Source organism: Alosa alosa, chromosome 20 (assembly GCF_017589495.1).
Source record: "Alosa alosa isolate M-15738 ecotype Scorff River chromosome 20, AALO_Geno_1.1, whole genome shotgun sequence".
Taxonomy (NCBI): domain Eukaryota; kingdom Metazoa; phylum Chordata; class Actinopteri; order Clupeiformes; family Clupeidae; genus Alosa; species Alosa alosa.
This window is the reverse complement of record NC_063208.1, coordinates 15803634-15826378: the sequence shown is the minus strand read 5'-3', so window position 1 is coordinate 15826378 and position 22745 is coordinate 15803634. Positions and strand designations below refer to the sequence as shown.

Below are 22745 nucleotides of genomic sequence, written 5' to 3'. Positions count from 1 at the left end.
GGGACCTGCCTGAGGATGCGGGAGTAAGGAGATGGGGGTAGACAGTGGCTGATGGGGGTAAAAGTGGGGGACTGCGATGCCTCCATCTTATCTGCGAGCCGCCTCCATTCATTCATGTAGAAGCTTCCACAAACTCTTTGATTCGCCCCTTATGTAATCCATCAGGGTAATGGGAGCGCGAGACTGAAAGCTTCACTGGCTTCGATGAAAACAGACAAGAGTCCGACAGGATGGTATATCACACCACGCAACCCATGTGATGTCTCTGACTTCAGCGCACACACGCCGGACGGCTAAGTTAGCATGTCTGCCCGTGACCCGGGAAAGACATAAGAGGAATGAAGCGAAATCAAAGGTACATTTTCACATTCCTGGCAACATGCTTCAGAAGTGATCCATCAGTAAGCTTGGCTGGACAGGTGCAGCGTACAGTTTCTGAATCATTGGATTCAATGGATGGGAAACTCTTTGAAAGAGGGCTGACCTTTGGGTAATAGTAATGGGCAATTCCATGGAAAATTACATTTTTTGTAACATCCATACGCCAATAAAATGTGATGGTATGGTATGATGTGAATGATTACATGAAATTTGAGCATTTGCTATTTTTGGCTGAAGAATGTAAATGAGAAAAAATGCACAAAAAATTAATGTTATCATTCACATCATACAAATGCCAAGGCATTTCACTGGCGTTATGGATGTGACAAAAAGTCCATTTTCCATGGAATTGCCCTAATACAGTCTGTGTCTTCAGGGGTTCCTATCATTTAACCATGTCTGTTCTCATTTTTATTGTCTAATTGTAGCTGGAAAATATATGTTGTAGCCCATATGTTTTGAAATTTTGAAACACTGAAATGTTAAAACTTGCACTGTGCAAACACAGACAAACTGTGTAGATTTTTTTTCTGTTTTTTTCTGCTTCTTTATCCTTTAATTAATCTACTGTCTTCATTACAGGGATGTCTGGGGTCACTGTAGCATGAAGATGATGAACTAAATTCTCTGAGCCCGTTCGGAGGCTGGAATGGTGCACAGACGTCCCTGTGGGACAGCCGCACTCACCTGGATCTCGTTCATGGCCTTGACGATGCGGGAGGGGGGCTGGGTGCCCAGTCGGTAGCGCAACCCCTCGTCCAGAGTCATGCCCCAGAACTTGGTGTAGTTGGCCGCCCTCCAGCTAAAAGAGAGGGAGAGAGAGGGATAGAGAGAGAGAGAGAGAGAGAGCAAGGGAGAGATAATGAAAGGCAGGATGTCAGTCTTAAGCTCTGAGTTGAAGCTACAGGGAGTCCGGAGGGGTGCTTTGTTATGGTCATAAACATCCCAAAGCGGATGCTGACGCGGCAGGCTTGGAGAACGCTACACCTCACCCAATAAAAACATGCATAGAAGAGCATAGAGAGAGAGAGTGAGAGAGATAGAAAGAGGGATAGAGGAATAAAGAGGGAGAGAGAGAGAGGGATAGAGAGAAAGAGAGAGAGGGAGAGAGAGAGGGACAGAGAGAGAGTGGGCACCACAGCGTGACTGCTGCCCAGGTCTCTCTCACATCCGGCACCACACTCAGGTCTTGAGTTCAGTAAAGAATAAAAAAAACGTACCCATAATTCCCTCTGTTGACTGCCTGGATCATGTCATCCTCAATCAGGCAGGCGTGCTGCTCACATTCCCAACGGCCATTGCTGCTGCATGTACTGCAGATGAGAGAGAGAGGGAAAGACAGAGAGAGAGAGAGAGAGAAAAAAAGGGAGAGAGAGAGAACAAAAATCAGCACCAATTAAATGCCCCGACCTAGCCAACCCATTTACGTAGTTTGTGTAAAAATACACCTCTAAAGTTTTGTCTGTCCGACTCAGAGAGCACGTGATGAGGACAGACGTGTGGAAACAAAATGGCCGAGCAGAGAGACCGGGCTGATTGGAATTCCCCCGGGTGAGACTAAACAGCAGGGGGACAAGATGACTTGGCAGAAGAAGGGAAGAGAGAGAGAGAGAGAGAGAGAGAGAGAGAGAATGAGAGGAAGCACTGAAGACGTCATCCTTAAAAGGCTGCCGAGCGGAGAGAAATAACCATTTTTAGTCAGACGAGACGAGGGGAGGTACAGTAGCTCAAGCTCAGGACTCGGCCTCTCATAGTTTGGGATGCAAAGGAAACATTCCGTTTCTCAGCTGAGTCACTGTTTACCACAGGACATGCCAAGTCATTGTGAAAAGGGGGTTAAAGGTCACGCATCTTCAAAGCTGCTCAATAAAGAATAGCTTCCTTACTGGGTGACATCACCCGAGAGACATCCTCAAACAAAGCATGGATGAGAGGAAATATATCCCTGACAAAAACAACAGTTCGGGCACTGCATAGGGGGTGCTGTGTAGACTGTGCAGACAACTCTTGACGCAGACAAAAATGCACACGTGAACAGACATACTATATATAATAGTATATAACAGAAACTAACCCCCAACCCACATACACACACACACATACACACTGAGGGGTTCTGAGCTCAGAATCTAGTGGGGAGGGAGCTGGGAGGGTGGTTATTACGCTTGTGACAAGCGGAGATATACGTACCCACATACATAGACACACAGACGCACATGCACACACACACACCTGTCTGCAGAAATCCCCATGTCTTCTCGTTGCATGTCTGTGAGAGTGTGTGTGTGTGTGTGTGTGTGTGTGTGTGTGTGTGTGTGTGTGTGTGATACAGTGAGTGGGAAACAGGAGATGACTGTGTTATGGGTGTGTTTACACATCACACTAATCTCTACAGCTTGACAGCAGGAGGTGAGAGTCTCTGTAGTGGTGGGCTGAAACGGAATGCCACTAAGCCAAAAATGTGTGTGTGTGTGTGTGTGTGTGTGTGTGTCAGTTGTACCTATATAGTGTTTGTGTAAGTGTGCACATAAGTATGTGCGTATATGTACAGTATATAGGTGTGTGTGTGTGTGTGTGTGTGTGTGTGTGTGTGTGTGAGAGAGAGAGAGAGAGAGAGAGAGAGTCTGATAGCTCTGTGTGAGTGTAAAGTGCAGTGTAATCAAATCGGAGACAACCCAACACAGGATAATGTAGGAGCCAGAGTGTCTACTGGCATGAAGAGCCAACAGCATGCATACCACTGCATACCACTATGGGGGGGGTAAAGCCCCTAATACCAATGTGTGGATCCACCACCACCAAAAGCTGTTGATCTTAGGAAATCTCTATGCTACAGGTGCCATGTTGGTCTCCGCTAGCGCAAGCCTTTCCTCTTGACTACCCACAATGCACTTGTGCCAGGGTTAACTCCTTTGCGCCCTTGTCAGATAAGGGAGACATGAACCGTGCCGTGTGAATGGAGATAGCGGTGGAATATGGTAGGCGCCGGTACTGAGATTGTTGTGATCGGTCTTGATACCGCGCCGCGCTTGGAGATTAGCATCTGCAACTACAAAAGGCTGCTGCTATCGCTGTAGCATCCTCACACTCAGACAGACAAACAAAAACATAAATAGCTGGAGGCACGCACACAATACCCAGAACGAGACAGGGAGCAGACTGTACATTTAGGGATGAGGACATAACATGTGTGTATACACACACGTATAGACACACATTGAGGAACTCTCTCAGCCACAGACAAACACAAGCCTGGGCACACACATACATTCAAACAAACACATGCAGTGGCATACACAGACGAGCAATTTCATACCATACTTAAGCACACACACACACACACACACACACACACACACACACACACACACACACACACACACACACACACACACACACACGTCCACAATCTCATGGCAGCTTCTAATCTGAATAAGAGATATGCTGCAGTGTTTGCACTCTGACAAGAGAAGGTGCTAATTCCACCCCTCATGGCACGAGAGCTACCAGACAACTGCAGCGTTGAAGGAGAATGTTCTTAATTATGCTCCAAACACATGATCCAATCCACAATTAGGATCCAAATTTTGATATTTTAACATCTAATTTCTAACTTTCTCCTCACAGTTTTCATTCACCTTACTGCTGTAATAGATCAACTGCCTCAGTCTCCTGACTCAGTCTTCACATGCCACACCTGCGGCAAGACATGCAGATCCAGAATAGGACGCTACAGCCACACACAGTGGCCCCTCAGACAGAAACGATAGCCACCCCCCCTCTTTCCCCCCTCCCTTCCCCAATCGGAGGCATTGTCATCTTCGCTTGCGATGGACTGCCTAACGTATAAACTGCAGGACAGTGTTTTATGCAAGTTTAAAAAACAAAACTGTATTAATACCATATTAACTTCCCCCGTGTATTAACCTCATAGCTGAAGAAATTTAGCAAAATCAATGTATAAACCTTGGCTAATAGTTGGGAAATTACGGTACTCAAAAATACCCTGTTCTGGCTTTGCCAATGGGTCCATGGGAAAGGCTCAGATCAACCAACATTCCACTATTCCAGCCAATCAGTTACAATGCTTCAATAGCACTGGAGGGATGGGTGTAGGCCATTTGATTGTTTGTTGAGTTCAAATATCAACACCCAGGAATAAAGACTGCACCTTTAAGTTCAGAAGGTGAGCCCAAACATGAGCAGCACTTGGCTGCACTGCGCTGCATTGTATTGGTGCGGTCGCGTCAGGGGAGGACCGATGACTGGGGAAGCCTGCGATGAGTGGAGCGGTTCCTCTTTGGGGGAATCGGGGCCGTGCAGCCGGCCGGAAGAGATAAGGCTGGAGGAGGTGAGAGCTCAGCTCAGTGCATGGGTTGGAGGGGGGGGGGGCAAGAAGAGAGGGGGGAGGGAGGAGAAGGGGGAAGACATTGAGGGACGGAGGAAATCTGTCCGTCCTCCACACCCAAAGTGTTGGGCTGTTTTGCGTGTCTGTGACTCAAGCTGGCCAGTGCTAAATGTTATGGCATTCCATGTGGCTGTGTTTCAAGTGTTTGTGATGAGGGGAGGTGGTTAAGACTAGGTTTGTTGGCAGGTCAGTGTGTGCCTGTTCTCAGGTAAAGACGTGTTTGTGTGTGTGTTTGTTTGTGTGTGTGTGTGTGTGTGTGTGTGTGTGTGTGTGGGGGTATGATAAGAGAAAATAAACAAGATTCATGTTGACCGTGAGTCACCTCTAATAACAAAGTGAAAGTGGACTCCCCAACTCAAAGTGTTTGTGATGAGGGGAGGTGGTTGAGACGAAGTTTGTTGGCAGGTCAATGTGTGTGTGTGTGTGTGTTAAAATGTAAGTCCATTGTTTTTGTGTGTGTGTGTGTGTGTGTGTGGGGGGTCTAATAGGAGAACAAAATAAATTAAATCCATGTTGACTGTTGGTCTCCTCTGGTATAAAACTGAAAGTAAACTCCCCGTCCTAATCTCATCCAAAGCAGTGCTAAAATGCTCAGGCTTCTAGTGGTCTATTTTTAAAACCATCAGGGAGCTTATGCTTGTTCAACTTTCACAGAAGCCTCCCTTAGGACTCAGCAGCAGTGAGGGGTTTAGCCACCAAAGCCAGAAGCCAGCCTGGCCCTTGTCATATTGATGACTTCTGACCACTCCTAAGCAAACCCGAGGAAAGGTCATAGCTAAATATTGTGATATGTCCATTCTATAAGAAGACCGGAAGCAGAGTGTTTGAAAGGAGCATGGCTACTGAACAGAAGTTTCCAGAAACAATGAAGACTAATTGGCTGTCTCTTTTAAGAGGCTGCTGGAGACTTGACTCTTGAGAGGTACACATCACACACACAAACACACACACACACACACACACACACACACACACCCAACCACAAATACACACACAGAGGCCTTTTTCACAGAAGTGGGAAACAGCACTTACAGGAAGGCTACAAATTCCACTTACACTCCCATATCAACCAGACCAGACACACACACACACACACACACACACACACACACACACACACACACACACACACACACACACACTATCCCCTAACCCAATAACTGTTACCATTTTTCTAAGGGGTATTCCATCAATGGCTGTAATAAATGTCTCGAGGCTGATAAGAGCAGTCCAATTCTCACTCTCTCTATCTGACTATGTGCCAGACAGACCAAAGCGTTGAGTACACTCAACCGATAGCAATGAGTGGTTACAGTAATTATCTACACTTCTCTGTTTTTTATAGTGGGGGCAATGACCAGGCTCCTCTATAGCAGATCAAAGGGCAGGAACTCATGAAAGGTGAGGGAGAGGTGGCAAAATCTGAGCAGTTATCTCTTCATTCTCGCTGATTTCAAAACAGTGATTTCATAAGCAGGCATAGATAACTCTCTGTCTAACTGCACACAAGCCTAAACCCAGAGTCTTAAAGGAGAATTCTTCACTTAGAAATTGTTCACTTAGATCTCTGTTTCGCAAAGTCACAGAGTACTGTGGCTACGAAATAAAACAAAACAAACTGGCGCTACCTAGCTCGAGTTGCTGCAGCCAACAGCTAGAGTAGCCAGGCAGCTACAGTGCTATAATCTGAGGGCGTGCTTTTAAAGATGATCCAGAGATCCACACTATTTATAGCAGGTGTTTCTTTTTTTGTTTTCTAAAGTCTTTCAACTTAACTAATCTTTCCCATTTTTGTCTTCCAGCGCACCAGCGTCAAACTCTCCCACCACCTGCGCTGGTATGGAGGGTTGTAGTTGAGAATAATGTTGTCAAATTAAACAAACCTTCTGAAACCACAGCAACAGTATCCCATAGCAACAGTATCCCATATTTAACCCTGATCTCCATTCTTCATGCCCCTGGATCTTAATAGCTAAAGCCGTGGGTCACTCAGCTGATTTGACATTTGACCAGAGGTGTAAACAACAGATGAATTACATCACAGAGGCGATGAAAGATGCAGCGGCCATCGATCAAAACACAAGAATGTACAGCTGGACGAACTGTTATCATAACGCTCGACTGCTATAGGATTAGTGCATTTCTTTGGGGAAAGAGGGGAGGGGGGTGTATAATCCTCTTTATTGGTTTATGTAAGGAGCCAGGTTTTCAGGAGTCTCCCCCTAACATGTGTCTGTGGGAACGTGATGTGTGTGTGTGTGTGTGTGTGTGTGTTTTCACAGTACTGTAAGTGTACATGAGACCTGGCCCTGTGTTTGAGCTGTCTTTGCCATCACTGGAGTAACACGTGGTTGCAAAGGGAAGTGCTGCAACACTCTCCCCCACAGGAGAAGAGGAGAGAAATAGGGAGAGAAAGAGGGAGGGGAGAAGGAGTGTGTGTGTGTGTGTGTGTGTGCGTGGGGGGCTTCAGGAATGTGGCTGAAAGAAATTCCTTTCCATCCATATGAGGTACCCCCCGACACACACAAACACTCTCACTGTCTCATATTATCGTTCTCTGAAACATGAAACATACACACGCATACAGACACACACACACACACACACACACACACACACACACACACACACATACATAAGTGGACACATGCATATGCTTATACAAAACCTCAGGTGCATACAGGGACTTTCTCTCTCTCTCTCTCTCTCTCTCTCTTTCACACACACATACATACACACATTGACACTTACACACACACACACCCATACAGCAACCTTATGAATGGCTTCAGGGGATAAAATCAGAACAATACCTGGTGGCCAACAAACCACAGTGGTGCCCCAGCGTCGCCATGGAGATATAAACTCCACCATACCATCACAAAGGTCATGTTATTATAAAGCAGAGCGGATATTGTCTGGGGAGACTCTGTGTACCTGTGCGTGTGTGTGTGTGTGTGTGTGTGTGTGTGTGTGTGTGTGTGTGTGTGTGTGTGTGTGTGTACTCCGACTCACCATAAATTGCAGTTCTCTTTGTAGGTTGCCCCAGAGTGGAACCTGTGTCCGTTCCTCTCGCATATACCTGCAATCAGAGGGAGGGGAGGGGAAGTCATTATGAGTCAAGACCGCTGCCTGTCTGCTCCTGCACGCACTCTGATCCCTGTTTGGCTTCCGATGCCACCGGGGAGGTGACTCAGGCACAGTCTGTTCCTGTGCACTCACCCTCTTCACTGCAACTCAATCTGTCTGTCTGTCTGTCTGTCTGTCTGTAGGGCTGTAGGTCTGGAGTCTGTTTAGAATGTGGTCGAGGTCTAGAGTGTGGAGTGTGGTTGAGATCTAGAGTGTGGAGTGTTGTCGAGGTGTAGAGTGTGGGGTGTTGTCGAGGTCTAGAGTGTGGAGTGTGGTTGAGATCATTGTAGAGTGGTGAATGTGGTTGAGGTCTAGAGTGTGGAGTGTGGTTGAGATCTACAGCATGGAGTGTGGTTGAGATCTAGAGTGTGGAGTGTGGTTGAGATCATTCTAGAGTGTGGAGTGTGGAGTGTGCTTGCACACATACACAGTGTGCAACAGAATGTATTTTTACATGTGACCATAACATAGCCTACATACAGTACATAATGGGGCACTAATATCAGATGCATGCAGAAACTTTCCTTTCCATTCTCTTTCTATTTCTCTCTCACATACACACACAGACATCCCCACACACTCACTGTCACACACAGGACTTAGGGAGTTAGCCATAACACTGTCCAGTCTGTGAGGCAGGAGGAGCGGTGAGCTGCGGTAATCTTGCATTGGAATGTTTTCTTGGCCTTTCCGCTGCTTTCCCAGGGATCCAGTGCCCCTGTCATGCCTTAACGAGCTTAATTAGTGTGCCCGCCACATCGCTTGGGCACGAGAGGCAAGAACCCACTAAGGAGCCTGCTTCATCCTCAACACACTACTCACCTCTCTCTCTCTCTCTCTCTCTCTCTCTCCTTTCTCTATCTCTCCTCTTCCCCTTCATTCTCTCACAATTTGTGGAGGGAGGGGTTTTGGGAACCAGTACTACCTTGCTGGTGCCAACCAAATTCTTCACCCTCTCCTTCATCTTTCTTGACTGGGTGAACCTAGATGAACCTGTTAGCACATTTGAATTTGCTCTGCAGGTCCGTCTGGAGACCATCCAATTGAAGCCAATTCCCGAATCACAAAAAAAAAAACAGGTACCAACCACAACCGCTTTTCCAGCATGCGGCGGGATTTATATGATAACAGACAGAAAAGTACAGTTAGCAGAGCTGATCAACACAACCAATTCACTAGTTGCATAAATAGAATGTTGTGGATATCCGGTTTGATTCCTTTCAGCAATGCTGATGGTGTTCTATTCAATAGATGTATTTTGGGGGAATTTAGTAAACAACTGCATTTAAAAACTTAATTTACAAGAAATATGTGATTACTATATTTCTGAAAAGATTGGATTAAGAGTTTGATTTACCAGTTCAATTTCATTGCTGGTTACGCCCCTTGGACATCGGGAGCGTTCTTGTGTTAGCCCAGCTATCATCCCTCGTTCTTTCCCTCCTTCCTTCCTTCCCTCCTCTGTTTCCTCCTCTCCCTCGTTCCCTCCCACACAAGTGGCAGCTTTGAGTAGTGGCTGTAAGCACTCAGGCCAATTTATCATCTCTCAGCTTGACCCACTGCCAGCCCTGTCTGCAAGTGTTGACTCATCCACCCAGTCACCACCATCTGTCCTGGTGATGACCCATCCAATAACCCCCACCACCACCACAAGCAACAGCAGCAGCCGTCCATCCCAGGGGCTCTGGCCACCTGCTGCCAACCCACTGCCAGGGGAGCAACTGGCCAGATGCAGATCGAGTCATTCTCTCTCTCTCTCTCTCTCTCCTCTCTCTCTCCCTGAAATCAATTCAAATGATGATTTACTGAATGAATGAATAAATGAATGAAGCAGCTGTGTTGTGTGCTGTTGCCTGTGGAGTATGTGTGTGTGTGTGTGTGTGTCTGTGTGTCTGTGTGTGTGTGTTGGGGCCTGAAACAGGTCTGAAACAGGGCAGGGCATGGCAGTTTAGGCAGGGAAGTTGTGGGGTAAGGCAGGGTGGAACTGCTGGGGCTACCAGGAGGCTACCTGCTAGAGATTAGCAGCGGGAGGACATTCCCAGCATCCTCCCTGCCTCCTCCTGTACTCACAGGGCCCCTGAGAGAGATAAGGAATGTGTGAGAGAGGGAGGGAGGGTGAGAAGGAGAGAGTTAGAGAGGAGTGTGTACAGTATCAGTGTGTGACAGGCGGGGGAGGGAGAGGATGAGATTGGAGAGAGAGGGAGGACAGTAGCAGAGCAATGGAGAGAGGGAGGAGAGTAGCAGAGCAATGGAGAGAGGGAGGAAAGTAGCAGAGCAATGGAGAGAGGGAGGAAAGTAGCAGAGTAATGGAGAGAGGGAGGAAAGTAGCAGAGCAATGGAGAGAGGGAAACCCTGCGAGTGAGAGTTAGAGGCAGAGGAAGAGAGATCTAGGGCTAAGGAGATTACCAGAGAGAAACAGTAGGGATGCACGATTTATCGGCGGCCGATATATTATTAGCCGATAAGTGAAAAAATGAAAATATTATTATCGGTCCGATAACAGAATTCGATAATTTGCGCTGATATTTTTTAAAGTCCTAATTAGGTCCTAATTAAGTCCTAATTAGGCCTACATAAGGTCCGTCTGGCTACACTGAGCTACTTGAGCTTGGTTGGCTATACTTTTTCCTCAATATAATGTCAGCGGTGTGAATGTATTTCACCACTCTAACAAAATCTGTGGATATGCGTTCATTTGGGAATCTGTGCATCTCAAAATCCTCTCATTAATGATCCGCCATTTAACCTTAACAGAGCAGAGCTCAGCCCTATCTAGAGCCTTCTTGTGCTGGTGTGTTTGCACTTTACGTTGCTGGTCAGGGGAAACAAATAAACAAACTTCGTTAGTGGGACAGTACATAAGTAGGCCTAGTTCTAAGTTGTGTTTTAGTATTATATTTGCATTACTTTAGCTTGGGTTTTGTATTATTACCTAGAAATATGCTAACCATTCGTGCTTCAGTTCCAGACAGGTCATCATAATAAGTTATTAAAACATTCGGGGCTGACTCCTTTCATTTCTGCTGCAGCAGGTTGTGCGCAACAGAGTAGATAGACATAAGATACAGTCTGAGGAGTTGCAGCTTTATTCAGTTACCCGCAGTTGAAACTAAACCTAAGTTTCCCTCACAAACTCTGATTTGGTCGCTATACTGTAGCTTATTCCAAGCTGAGCCGTTTATGAGCGTTTAGTCCTAAATGAAAACGATTCCAACTCTCTAGCCACTCACTCGCAATTCACTGACGTCAGGTTCACTTAAAGAAGCCACACATACTGTAGGGCTAGGCTACTGTTATGTTATTGACTGCTGTACTATTGAGGACTATTATGAGTTCTGTCCATCATTTGGTGGTAGGTAAAATTACTGCAATAAAATTATGCTTATTAAATGCTTTCCCCAAATCACTTTTCACAATTTTTTTTCAAGAGTAATATTATCGGTTATCGTATCGGTATCGGCCACAACAAACCAATAAATATCGGTTATCTTTATCGGCCCTAAAATTCCATATCGGTGCATCTCTAAGAAACAGAGATGAAGAGAGAGAGAGAAAGAAAGAAAGAGAGATTAAAAACACCTCAAAGAAAGAGAGATGCAAAGAGCCTGTCGGAGAGAAACAGCAAGGCCAGGGCTCTACACTAACATTTATTTTCAGGAGCACTTGTGCGCCCAAGTTAAAACATTTAGGAGCACAGACAAAAATTTGGGCGCACAGTCAGTTCTGTACTTAACTTAATGTAACATTATACTGCAGCTAACAGTTAAACATGCCAGTGCACCAAAAATGACTAAGAATGACTGACAACATTTAGGCTACAGGAAACAGGATTTCAAAGGTCAATGCCTACTTTATTTTCAGTCTGTTCTATTTTCCTACATTTGTTAATGTAAAACAATATAATACATTGCCATATTTGCATTTAGCCTGTTTATTAAGTATCCTGCCAAATGTAGGCTAATTTATTTATTTGTGAATCAATCTATAGAATCCAAATATGCCCATGGTTTAGCCCCTACACTACTACTAAAACAGTCCACCTCTTCCACAAAACCCAACATAGGGCTAATCAAGGATATATGTTTCATACTTTTAGTGTTTATTTGCCCATTGATGGGGGCAGTAGGCAAACGTTATGCCTACTTTTCGCTTTTGCACCCTTGATTTAAAACATATTGCCAAACAAGCATTGGAAGCCCACCCCTCCTCAATAAAATGGCAGGCTACTTTTTGTGCCGGTTCGCCCCTAAATGCCCAATACATCAACTGGGCTAAAAAGGCATGTTAGGTTACCTTTCCTTCTCTCACTGCATTCGTGCATACCTGTCCTAACCTCACTCTCTGCCCACTGTCTCTCTCACTCTCTCTCTCCTCTCTCTCTCTTTCCTTTCTCTCTCTCTCTCTGAATTTAATTCAGTTCAATACGCTTTATTGGCATGACCATTGAAAAGGAAACAGTGTTGCCAAAGCAAAAAACATACAGTGTAGCCCCCCCCATCTCTGCCCCTCTTAACATTACAGACATTCCTTCTTCTGACCTCCATTCATCTCACCACCCTTTTCCTTTTTTTTCCTCCCAATAAGAAGGCCCACTGTTCCCTGGCCCCTGTGTTCTCAGGTAGACTTCTAGCGAGTCCAGGCGAGGCGTCGCACCCCAGAGCTGGCAGACTCCTCACAGCGGAGACACAATAGAGGGAAGCTGCCAGCCAGAGTGGGAGGCTTGTTTTCAGTTAAAGATGGCCGTGAAGCAAATGCAAACATCGGCTTCTATCATGTGCTTGCTGAATGTGCGCTATTTGTACTGTACCATTTGCATTTGGAAGATTAAGAATGCAGCCATTTTATGGAGTGTGTGTGTGTGTGTGTGACTAAAGAGGTTTGTCAAACGGGTCCTTTCATATATAACCTCCGGGACTTATATGAGGAGGTTTGATGAGTCCCCTAGCAATCAATTATAATGAATATGTTTTATATATCCCTAACTATTACCCTTCTAGGATGATTCAGATATGATGCTAACCTACAAAATTAAAATGGACCTAATACCTGAGACCTTATTTACCCTACGGCCAGCCAGTTTAGTGTGTAATTTTGTTGCAGCGACATACCAACCATTACAGAATCTCCGAATGTGGGTTGTCAGTGAGGGGTGGGGGCTTGTAGAGTTCACAAGATCACGAGATATGGCGCGAGAATATCACGGCCGCTGCCTGTCACAGCTGCTTTTTATTTACAAAGTGTAGCCTATGCATTATGTAGGCTAAAGAATAGAAATCTATTGTGCATAGGCTAATACTTGAAGTAGGCTAGTCACGTAAGTGCGCACTTGAAATTGACCTAGCCTACAGTATTTGTATGTGTGCTTCAAATAAACACATTTATCTGTTTTCAAAGTTATGTACCAGAATTAGCTATAGAACCCCAAATCTGGTTTGCGTTGGAGAGAGAGAGCATGCACAAACTTTATGGTAGGCTACCAGCCAATTCAGTAGGCTAACTCAACACTTCAAGATCATACAACGTTTTTAAGCAACAAACAAAATACTAACATCAACAACAGTGAAGTTGGTTCATTTTTTCATGGTTTATTTTTTCCAAAAGCATCCTCTCCCCATGTGTCGCATTTACGTAAGGAGCTTGGAACAAAGTTGGGTTTACTTCTTTTTCATTTTCTCTAGGCATATATGCTCAGCAAATATTAGCGAGCTCAGCAGGTCATGAAGGCTATCAATGAACAGAAAACCGTGTTGGCTAACAATTTATTAAATACTCCTGTTATTGTCGTCAACGACGTCGCTGTAGGCTACTGCCTTTTGTCCTTGCCATGCAGTTGTAGGCTATCGTGTCTCTAACGTTCCCTTCAGGTGTTCTATCAAAATGTTGTATGCCCTCATGGACAGTAGCTCAGTGAAACACACACACACACACACACACAATATTTCACGTGTGCACACAGTCATAAACGTGTGTGAGGTCCCTGGTAGACTGAATTATACTCGCCTTTTGGTTAGGGCGTGACTGTTTACACCACATTGCTAATGTTGCAGCCATACCACTAAAACAAATCCCCCAAAAAAATCCCTGAACAAATCCCTCAAAATCCCCTGCATAATCCCCCTACCCCACGGTACACACACTCACACACTTGCACTCACATATGCTCACACACACATAAACACACTCTCTCTTTCTCTCTTTCTCATACACACACACATAAACACATTCACTGGGGGCTCACTGCTTACCAATGTGTGGCGGTGACACGCCCAGGCAGTGTCCCCAGAAGTCGGGGCAGCAGTCGGCCACGGTGCGGTTGCAGAAGAGGTCGCAGTAGCAGATGGTGTCCAGGTAGGGAACCGTGCACTGGTCGTCACGGCCTGGGCAGCAGCCGCCGCGCCGCTCGCAGTATGAGCCGTATGGGTCGCGGATGCCGCCCCGGTGCAGGGGGTTGTTGAGGTCGCGTCGGCTGCGCGACGACCCTCCCCAGGCGCTCCCGTCCTGCACCAGGACAACGAGAAGGAGAAGCGCTCCCAGCAACGCCAGCGGCCTCATAATGACAGCTCACCTGTGGAGTGCAGGGAGGGAGAGGATCAATATGAGATATGAGGGGTGTGTGTGTGTGTGTGTGTGTGTGTGAGAGAGAGAGAGAGAGAGAGAGTATGTGTGGTCGGTTATGAGGCCAGTTATCTGATCCGATCAAAACCTGACAGGCAAGCATGCTCGGGCATGGCTCCTGGTCAGAGATGAAAGGTCAAAGTTCAGACTGTTTAAAGATAAACCCTTGAAATGTTTCAAAGTTAACCGTCTTAACCTGCTAATGGTCCAAAGCCATGGGCAGTGTGGCAATGAGCAAAACAGTTTGGTGTAATGCATGAATGGGCCAAAAACATGGCAGTAGTTCTCTAAAGCTTCAGCACTGGTAGCCTACATGGCCCATACATCTTAACACGCATGGAGCATGGAACAAGCTGGATAATATTGGATAATATAAGAAACAAATTAGTAGCAGGGCCGACCAAGTGACTCTAGCCTTAAGTTGACTCCCTTCCACATCGCTGCCACACCCGTCAGGCCAGTAGGAATTTGGACAAAAGGACTTCTCCAGGTTGGTTTATCTTCTTGCACAATCTGGCATGCCGTGATTCTTTACGATTCCAGTCGTCTTTCCTTGGAAACCACAGTCTCCCAGCAGGCGGGCACATAGCTTCCATCCACCAGCCGGCACATAGTTTGTGTTTGTCATGACACACACCAGCAGCAACAGAGAAACAGCAACAGCAGCCGAGCATAGCGCAGAACGGGCACTTGGGCATGTGACGGCCGGGGAGCAGCGGAGATCCGGGGGGAGGGCAACGTGACCGGTTGCGACACCCTCCGTTAATTTCTCACATTGCTGTCCTAAAGAGGCGAGTGAGCTCCGACTCCCGCTCCATTGAACAGCCAGATAGGTCCTCCTCAAATATAAACACCTTTGATCAACACGCAGAGCCCATTGTATTCTATCTCCTTGACCTTCAAGTGCAGCGGCCAGGGCAGGAACAGAACGTGCAAAAGGTTTTAAGATCGTTGTGGTTTCTCATGCATGTAAACTAAGATTCCTGTGAGAACGTAATAAAACATTTGCTTTTGACACGTTTTTTCTTCTTTTTTATTTTTTTCTCTTTGCCTTTTCGTCAGTGGGAATTGGCTGGAACAACAAGGCAGTGCCTTTTGCTACTTAAATGCATTGGAACTCTGCTAGGCTTTTCAACATCAACATAGCTCTTTCAAGTCTTTGATTGTTGGTTTTCTTCCAGGAAACTAATAATAGTGACAAGCAGTCCTATTTGCACAGTGTTCAGGGTTTTTAATCACCCCACGCAGCTGGAGAGCTCAACTCTACATTAGTTTATGTTCTAATGTGGCTATAGGGCCGTCGGTTCTCTAAATAATCACACAATAGCGATGAATGGTCCACGTTTGGACAATAGGAATACATATTTAAACATGTCAGGAGATGGGGGTAGGTTACAAAGCAGTCTGAAAGAAAAGACAGTCAGTAAAAAAGTCTTTGAAATGATATGAAAGCACAAATGCAATGTTTGCAATCCCATGACGAATTCAGATGGAGCCACTGAACTCAAATGGAGACCCTCAGTCTGTGAGACTGTCTGCTCTCTCATGGCGCAGAACTAGATAAGATGTTTTATTGTGTGTAATATCATAATCTGATGTGACCTTTTAAAGTTGGAGTTTATGTGTTTGACAGGCACTTTCATCAAGTTCGTCACATATGCAATCCATTTGGCTATTTTCACTCATTGTCATAATTCATATGGCCAGCATTGATGTATATCCCTCTGATTTTAATTAAAATGAAATGAATGTTTGTCACACAATCTGACACACAACACTATAATCTCATATCAAAGAATGCATTGATTATGATTTATTGTGTCTTGAGGCACTGAGGTTTTCAAGGCTCATTCTACAGGACAGGTGTTCACAATGTATTCCACTGGCACCTTATTAAAACACTCATAAAAAGTCAGAATGTGACAGACACAAAAACAGACCTAATATTTTCCTACTGAACAGAACCATGGGAAGGGAAACAACCAGATGGCAGGTGACTGTGGAATGTACACAAACCCTTGTCTGAGCCAGATCTGGGCCAGACTCAGGGCAGATCTGGCCCTTAGTCTGCTATCAGGAACTGTCCATTCCATCAGGGCATGGTTAGTCTGCAGTAGCCAACATTAGGGCTTAGTGTCAACAGGGGAGTGCCTAACATTATCAGGGAAAGGAAACAGACCAAACTTCCTGCTGTCACAAAAGCCAACCAGACCAGACACACTTATCAGGAACGCCACTGTTCAACTAATAAGGGAAACAAAATTGTCACAACTCACGCCAGTCCCAGCCACATGTGCCTTCTAGCTTCACTACACCACACTTCCTCCACTACCCAAGCATGTTTACCACAGGGACAGCTAGGTATGTTTCAGCACCTCTTTCTTTCTTTCTTTCTTCTCTTTCTCTCTCTCTCTCTCTAGTCCTGTGTTGTTATGACCTCTGCCATGGCGTTGCTTTGTGACTACCCACGATTAGCCATCCTGTGCTCACTGGTGCGTAGTTTATTGCCCCGTCTACCCCTGGCCAGAGAACAATGGCGCAGTGCCACATGTGACTGTGGTGGAACTGCCTGTTGGCAGGGTCCAGTTTCCAGGAGGAGGAGAAAAGGGGCGGGGCAGAGCAGGGGAAGAGGCGGGGAAGGGGTTACATAAATAGTATCATTAATTATCCAATCAGCCGCTGGAGGGACAATGGCGTCGTCATCCGGCAAATAAAGGCCCCCGACACCAGAAAAAAGTCCCTTGCGGTGCAGTTTTCTGCATGACTGTGCCTTTAGACCAGCAGTCGAGCATATGCAAGCGCTTGCAAGCGCACACACACCCACACACACACACACACACACACACACACACACACACACACATACACACACACACACACATTCTTTCCTGAAGGCACAAACTCTAAGTCACCTACTCCCTGTCACACTCCCCTGGTCACCCACACACATACACAGAAGCCCGTTCACACATGTTAGGTGGTGTATTGTGGTGGCACAAGGCCTCTTGAACACTCCAGTGACTGCTATTGTGCAGAGGCACCGGTGGTAAACAAACCAGGTGCAACTGAGAACATTGTGATCTCTACACTGCACTCTGCACATTGTGATCTCTGCACTCTCTCTTTCTCTTTTCTCACTCTCTCTGTTTATCCCTCTGCTCTCTCTCCATCACGCCCTTCGCTAACGCGCTAACTAGCCTCCGTCCTATCAGGACTCCTCGGCCCGAGTGAATGGCAGTGCAGCGGTGAGGCTGAACTTGGTGACCTGCACCGGCGCTGGGCACTCCCTACCAACCACCCGCTCCGCTGCTACGTCTAATACACACTGCCGCTGCTTAATGGGAAACTAAATATACAACGCTCTAATCTCTCCTGCCGGTCATGTGGTCAGTTTAAGGTCTCTTTCAAACAGAGCTTCTGAACACATGAATGTGGACGAGAAGCAATCGTTTTCTTTTCCTTCATCCTCCTGTTTGCCTTCCATATAATTGTGTTTGTGTGCGTTTGGCAAATGAATCATGTGTGCCTGCTGGACACACCTTAGGCTGCCTGGATTAGCTCATCCCAGATTGATTGCTCAGAGGAAGCACTGTCTGATTGGCTGGCCGCATCCTATGGAGATGGATTGGGAGATTTCAGTGTTCCTTGAACTGTGGGTGGGGATGCACTGTGTTGCGTGACTCCCAGTATTGTCAGTGAGAAGACTAGCTGCTGCTCACACACGCAAGCACACGCAAGCACACACACGCACACACACACACAAACACACACACACACACACACACACAGACACACAGACACACACACATGCACTCTCACAGACGTATATGCATACAGAGAGAGATTGTCTGAGAAAGAAAGAGACACACAGCCATTTACACACCCAGACACACACACACACACACAGTTGGTGACCCGTAACTGAATCCCCCCACACAGAAGATCTTCAAAAGTGGACAGATGGACCGGAGAGAGACAGCTAATTCAACCCCCCACACACACACACACACGCACACACACACACACACACAGAGGTGTCTGGCCTACACCCTCACTCTGACTGACCACTCCACCAAACCCTGAAGCTCCAACTTATCTCAACACAGCTTCAAACTTACCACTTTGACCCTAAAACTGATCTCAGCACAGTAATACAGTGTATCTGTATTGGGAGGCTTCTTTCCACACCTCTTTATCTGGAGATGTTCTAGTCTAGCCTCAGTATGTGTGTCATGCTGTTGTAAATAAACTAGATGAATTGGCTTCAGTTCAGGGGAGGCCTTGAATGGGATTTGAGTAAATGATGATATATTATAAGGGGTGGAGACAGGGAAAGACGGGGGAAGGAGGCTCAGCCATGCACAAGTGGATTTGTGCAATTTGTAACATCCAAATAGGGGTTGTTTGAAACAAACAAGTTAGGGATATTCACTCACTGACTCTCTCTCTCTCTCTCTCTCTCTCTCTCTCTCTCTCTTACACACACACACACACACTCAAACACACCTACAAATACAGCTCATGGCTCATCTACACACATTTTTAAACTTTTTGAACTTTGAAACATTGCTTCACTCAGCAGGGGAATGAAGTCAAGTCAAGTGCTTCTAGAGAGTTCCGTGTCCGCAGCAAGATTTGCAGCCAGGCATTAACCCGGCTGCTGTGTCTCACTGTAAAAAAAGCTCTGGGGCTTGTTAGACCTACAATGTACCAGACACCTCTCCTAATCTCAGCTGATGTTTATCACGCACAGTAGTATCTGATACAGGAACCCCACACTGCCTAATGTGCTTCTCAGGTTGAGGACAGCTCATGTGGATGAGCTATTTCTGGTAAGAAACAGCTAGAAAGTTTTTTGAAGATTTACAACAATGTATTCCTTAGATAGCCAGATATTTAGTCTAGTTTAATGTTACTGTAAGCACAGAGCATTAAGTCTTTAAAAAAAAAAAAGTATTTATGAACTGTGGTGCAACTCATAATATAATTTCTTTTAAGACCCATGACACTCTAGGTAAAGTTTCTATATGTCAACAATCTTCATTGATTTATCAATGAATTATAACAATGCTGGCAATGAGACATATTCTTGACCAGACCCAGAGACAAAAACTCTAAAACGCCCCTAAGTTTGCTGTGAAGTATACTGTGTAGAAATAGGACATGTTGCAGCAGTCTGCAATGTGCACCTGTTTTCTGCCCAGGATATTGGACAGACGCTGGAGGCTTAAATGAAAACAGCGCACTGCAAGGAAGGGAAAAGAAAGAGGAAGGTGGGCTTACCTTCTGTTGCGTTTGCAGAAGAAAATAAATCTGCCTCTCTGTATCACTCTCCTGTTGCTATAAATCCAATGGCAAACAACTCCTTCGCTTGTGGTGTGTGCGCTCCAATCTAACTCTGTTGTGGCTGTGTCAAAAACAACTCAAGACACACAGCACACACACACACACACACACACACACACAAATGCAGGTGGAGAAAGGCTTCAGGTTTCAGGCTCACTCCTTTGCCGTGTTCACTTTCCTTCCCTTTCTCTTTCTTTCTTTCTTTCTTTCTTTCTCTCTCTCTTTCTCTCTCCCCCTCTTTGCTGCCCTGCGAGTCACTCAGTCACTCTCCGCTCTGGCTGGCTAGCGCACTGCCGTCTCTATATAGAGCCAGGAGAGCGGACAAGCCCTCCTACCCAACCCCTCCCCTCTCTCTCTCTGTCTCTCTCTCTTTCTCTCTCTCTCTCACTCTCACACACACACACACACTCACTTACTTCTCTTATCGTAATGTCTCCGTACTACTGTCTTGCTTCTCCCTCTCTTTCTCTCTTCCTCTCTCCCTCTCTATTCCTCTCTTTCTCTTTCTCTCCTTAGCACAAGCTCTCTCCTACTCTTCCCATAACTTCTCTCCCAACAGTTTTGCCCCCCCCTCACCTCTGACGTGGGGCTTTCTCAGGTGATCCTTTCATAGTCCTCCCATCAGATTTGCAGGGCAGGAATGCAATGTAGGCAGCACAAACTCACACTCTCTCTCACACACACACACACACACACACACACACACACACACACAGTCCTCTCAGCTATCTCAAGCCCCCTTTCTTGTACATTAATCTCCAGCATTCTGGCCTTCCTCTTGAAAGGGAAGAAGAGAAGAAGAAGCTCCAAGGTGTTTTGACCGCTGTGTGTGCTTTCCCTCTTCTCCCTGCAGCTGCAGAGGTGACACTCAGCTGGCCAGCAGTCTGGCCAAGAAAGAGAGAGAGAGAAATGGAGAGAGAGAGAAATGGAGAGAGAGAGAGAGACAGACAGACACAGAGAGATATGCTTACCTTAAATTAGCTCATTTAGATAGAAGCTGTTGTTTATCTACTGTATTGTTTGTTTATTTTATTGTTTTTTATTGAATACTGCTCTCCACAAAATTACGATATGTAATATGCCATACCTGCAGGTTTGGCTAAAAGGACTTTATTCATTTATGCCAATATACAATGCATACGGAAAGTATTCATCTTAAAATGGATTTTAAAAAAATTCTCATCTCATCTACACACAATAATCCAATATCCCACAAAAAGCAAGTGTTTGGAGTGTTTTGTAAATTTATATAAAAAATTAAAAGACTGAAATATTCGATTTACTTTGTTATGATACTTGCCATTGTGCTCTGGTGCATCCTACTTCTATCAATGGTCCTTGAGATGCTTCTACAACTTGATTGGAGCCCACCTGTGCATAAATGCAATCACTGGACAGTATTAGAAGAGGCACACGTCTCTTTGTATAAGGTCTCACAGTTGATGGTGTATGTCAGAGTGAAAACCAAGCCACGAGGTCAAGAGAACCTCTGTGGTGTCATTGAGATTTGATATATAGAGAAAAAGAGATGAATTACATTAAGTTAGAGAGAGAGAGAGACAGACAGAGAGTTATACCTACCTTAGACCTCATTTAGATAGAGGGTGTCTACCTGTAATCTGTGTCTACCTGAGGGTGTCTACCTGTAATCTACTCCCTGTATTGTTTCTTCGTCTTATTACTGTTGATTTTATTGTTGAAATTATTGTTTTTTTACTACTCTCTCTCACACACACACACATGCTCACTCACTCATTCACTAACTCTCACACTCTCTCTCATAATCAGACTCTCTCTCTCCTCTCTCTCTCTCTCTCTCTCTCTCTCTCTCACTCTTTTCCCCTCTCCCTATTCCTCTCTTTCTCTTTCTGTCTTTCCAAACTCTCTCTCCCACTCTTCCCATAACTTCTCTCCCAACAGTTTTCACTTGACAGAGAGAGGTGATCTTGGTGGCTTACTTGTCCACACACACACTTGCCCTGTCCACACACACACTTGCCCTGTCCACAACAGCTGCGCTGTCAGCCTCTCCTCCCCATGGTCAGGCAGACAACTACATTCCTACCCCCCCTCCCCCACCCCCAAAACACACAGAGTTCAGTAAGGCCACTTCTTCTGACCCTCATTTCAGGACAACAAACCCAAGCAACGAACGCTATCTTCTTGTAGTTTATGAAAATATATCTGTTTTTACCCTACTGAAGGTTCTAATTATCATGGCTGGTCTAGAGATGATGAGTGGTACATGTGGGTGGTACATGTGTTTGCTTGTCAGGTTAGATTTAAAAACAGAATGAATTGCTGTGACTGTATTGAACTATTCAGCTGATAATTCTGTAATATTTTTTCAATAGCAATTTTAATATGAGGTATGTCAGGTGCTGTGGAAGTGAGATGGCATCTTTCCTTCATCAGAGGAGTTTTGAACATTCTAACAAAAGATTCCGTTCCGCCACAATTTAGTGTTCTAAAATTCTGTGTTGAATTCGATGAACCCAGAAATTCTTTAGAACGCTAACTGGCCGATATTCGTCACACTGATGTGACGTTTTACCTGCTGCTGAAGGGCCTATAAGGTTTTGAATCTCAAATTGTTGCTGAACAGAATCTTTTGTTAGAATGTTCAAAACTCCCCGGCTGACTAAAGTGGGGTCATATTTTAAGTGCTATGCAGTGAGCATTTTACTATATTGTCGCTAGTATAATATTGTCCCTTGGCCTCTTTTTGTCTTTAGGGGAGAGAATTTCCAGACAGAGACTGTTCAGATTCTACAGCACACCCACCCACGCCCCCACCCCACTCCGGTGGGTGACGATTAGAGAGCAGAGAATCAATAATTCACACTCTGATGGAGAGAGTGGGTGG

The 22745-nt window shown here is 45.5% G+C and overlaps 1 protein-coding gene across 1 annotated transcript in view; it reads right to left on the bottom strand.

Annotated features, from left to right (window-relative positions):
- The window catches only part of tinagl1 (tubulointerstitial nephritis antigen-like 1), a 35205-nt gene extending 15060 nt beyond the window's left edge, over positions 1-20145 (bottom strand). The window contains exons 1-5 of the mRNA XM_048229590.1: positions 19817-20145; positions 14164-14483; positions 7805-7871; positions 1602-1694; positions 1069-1183 (exon numbers count right to left, since the gene is read on the bottom strand). Of these exons, the coding sequence (XP_048085547.1) occupies positions 1069-1183; positions 1602-1694; positions 7805-7871; positions 14164-14470 (582 nt within the window). The 5' untranslated portion in view covers positions 14471-14483; positions 19817-20145. The remainder of the gene's footprint in view (positions 1-1068; positions 1184-1601; positions 1695-7804; positions 7872-14163; positions 14484-19816) is intronic.
- Between the last annotated feature and the right edge of the window lie 2600 nt (positions 20146-22745).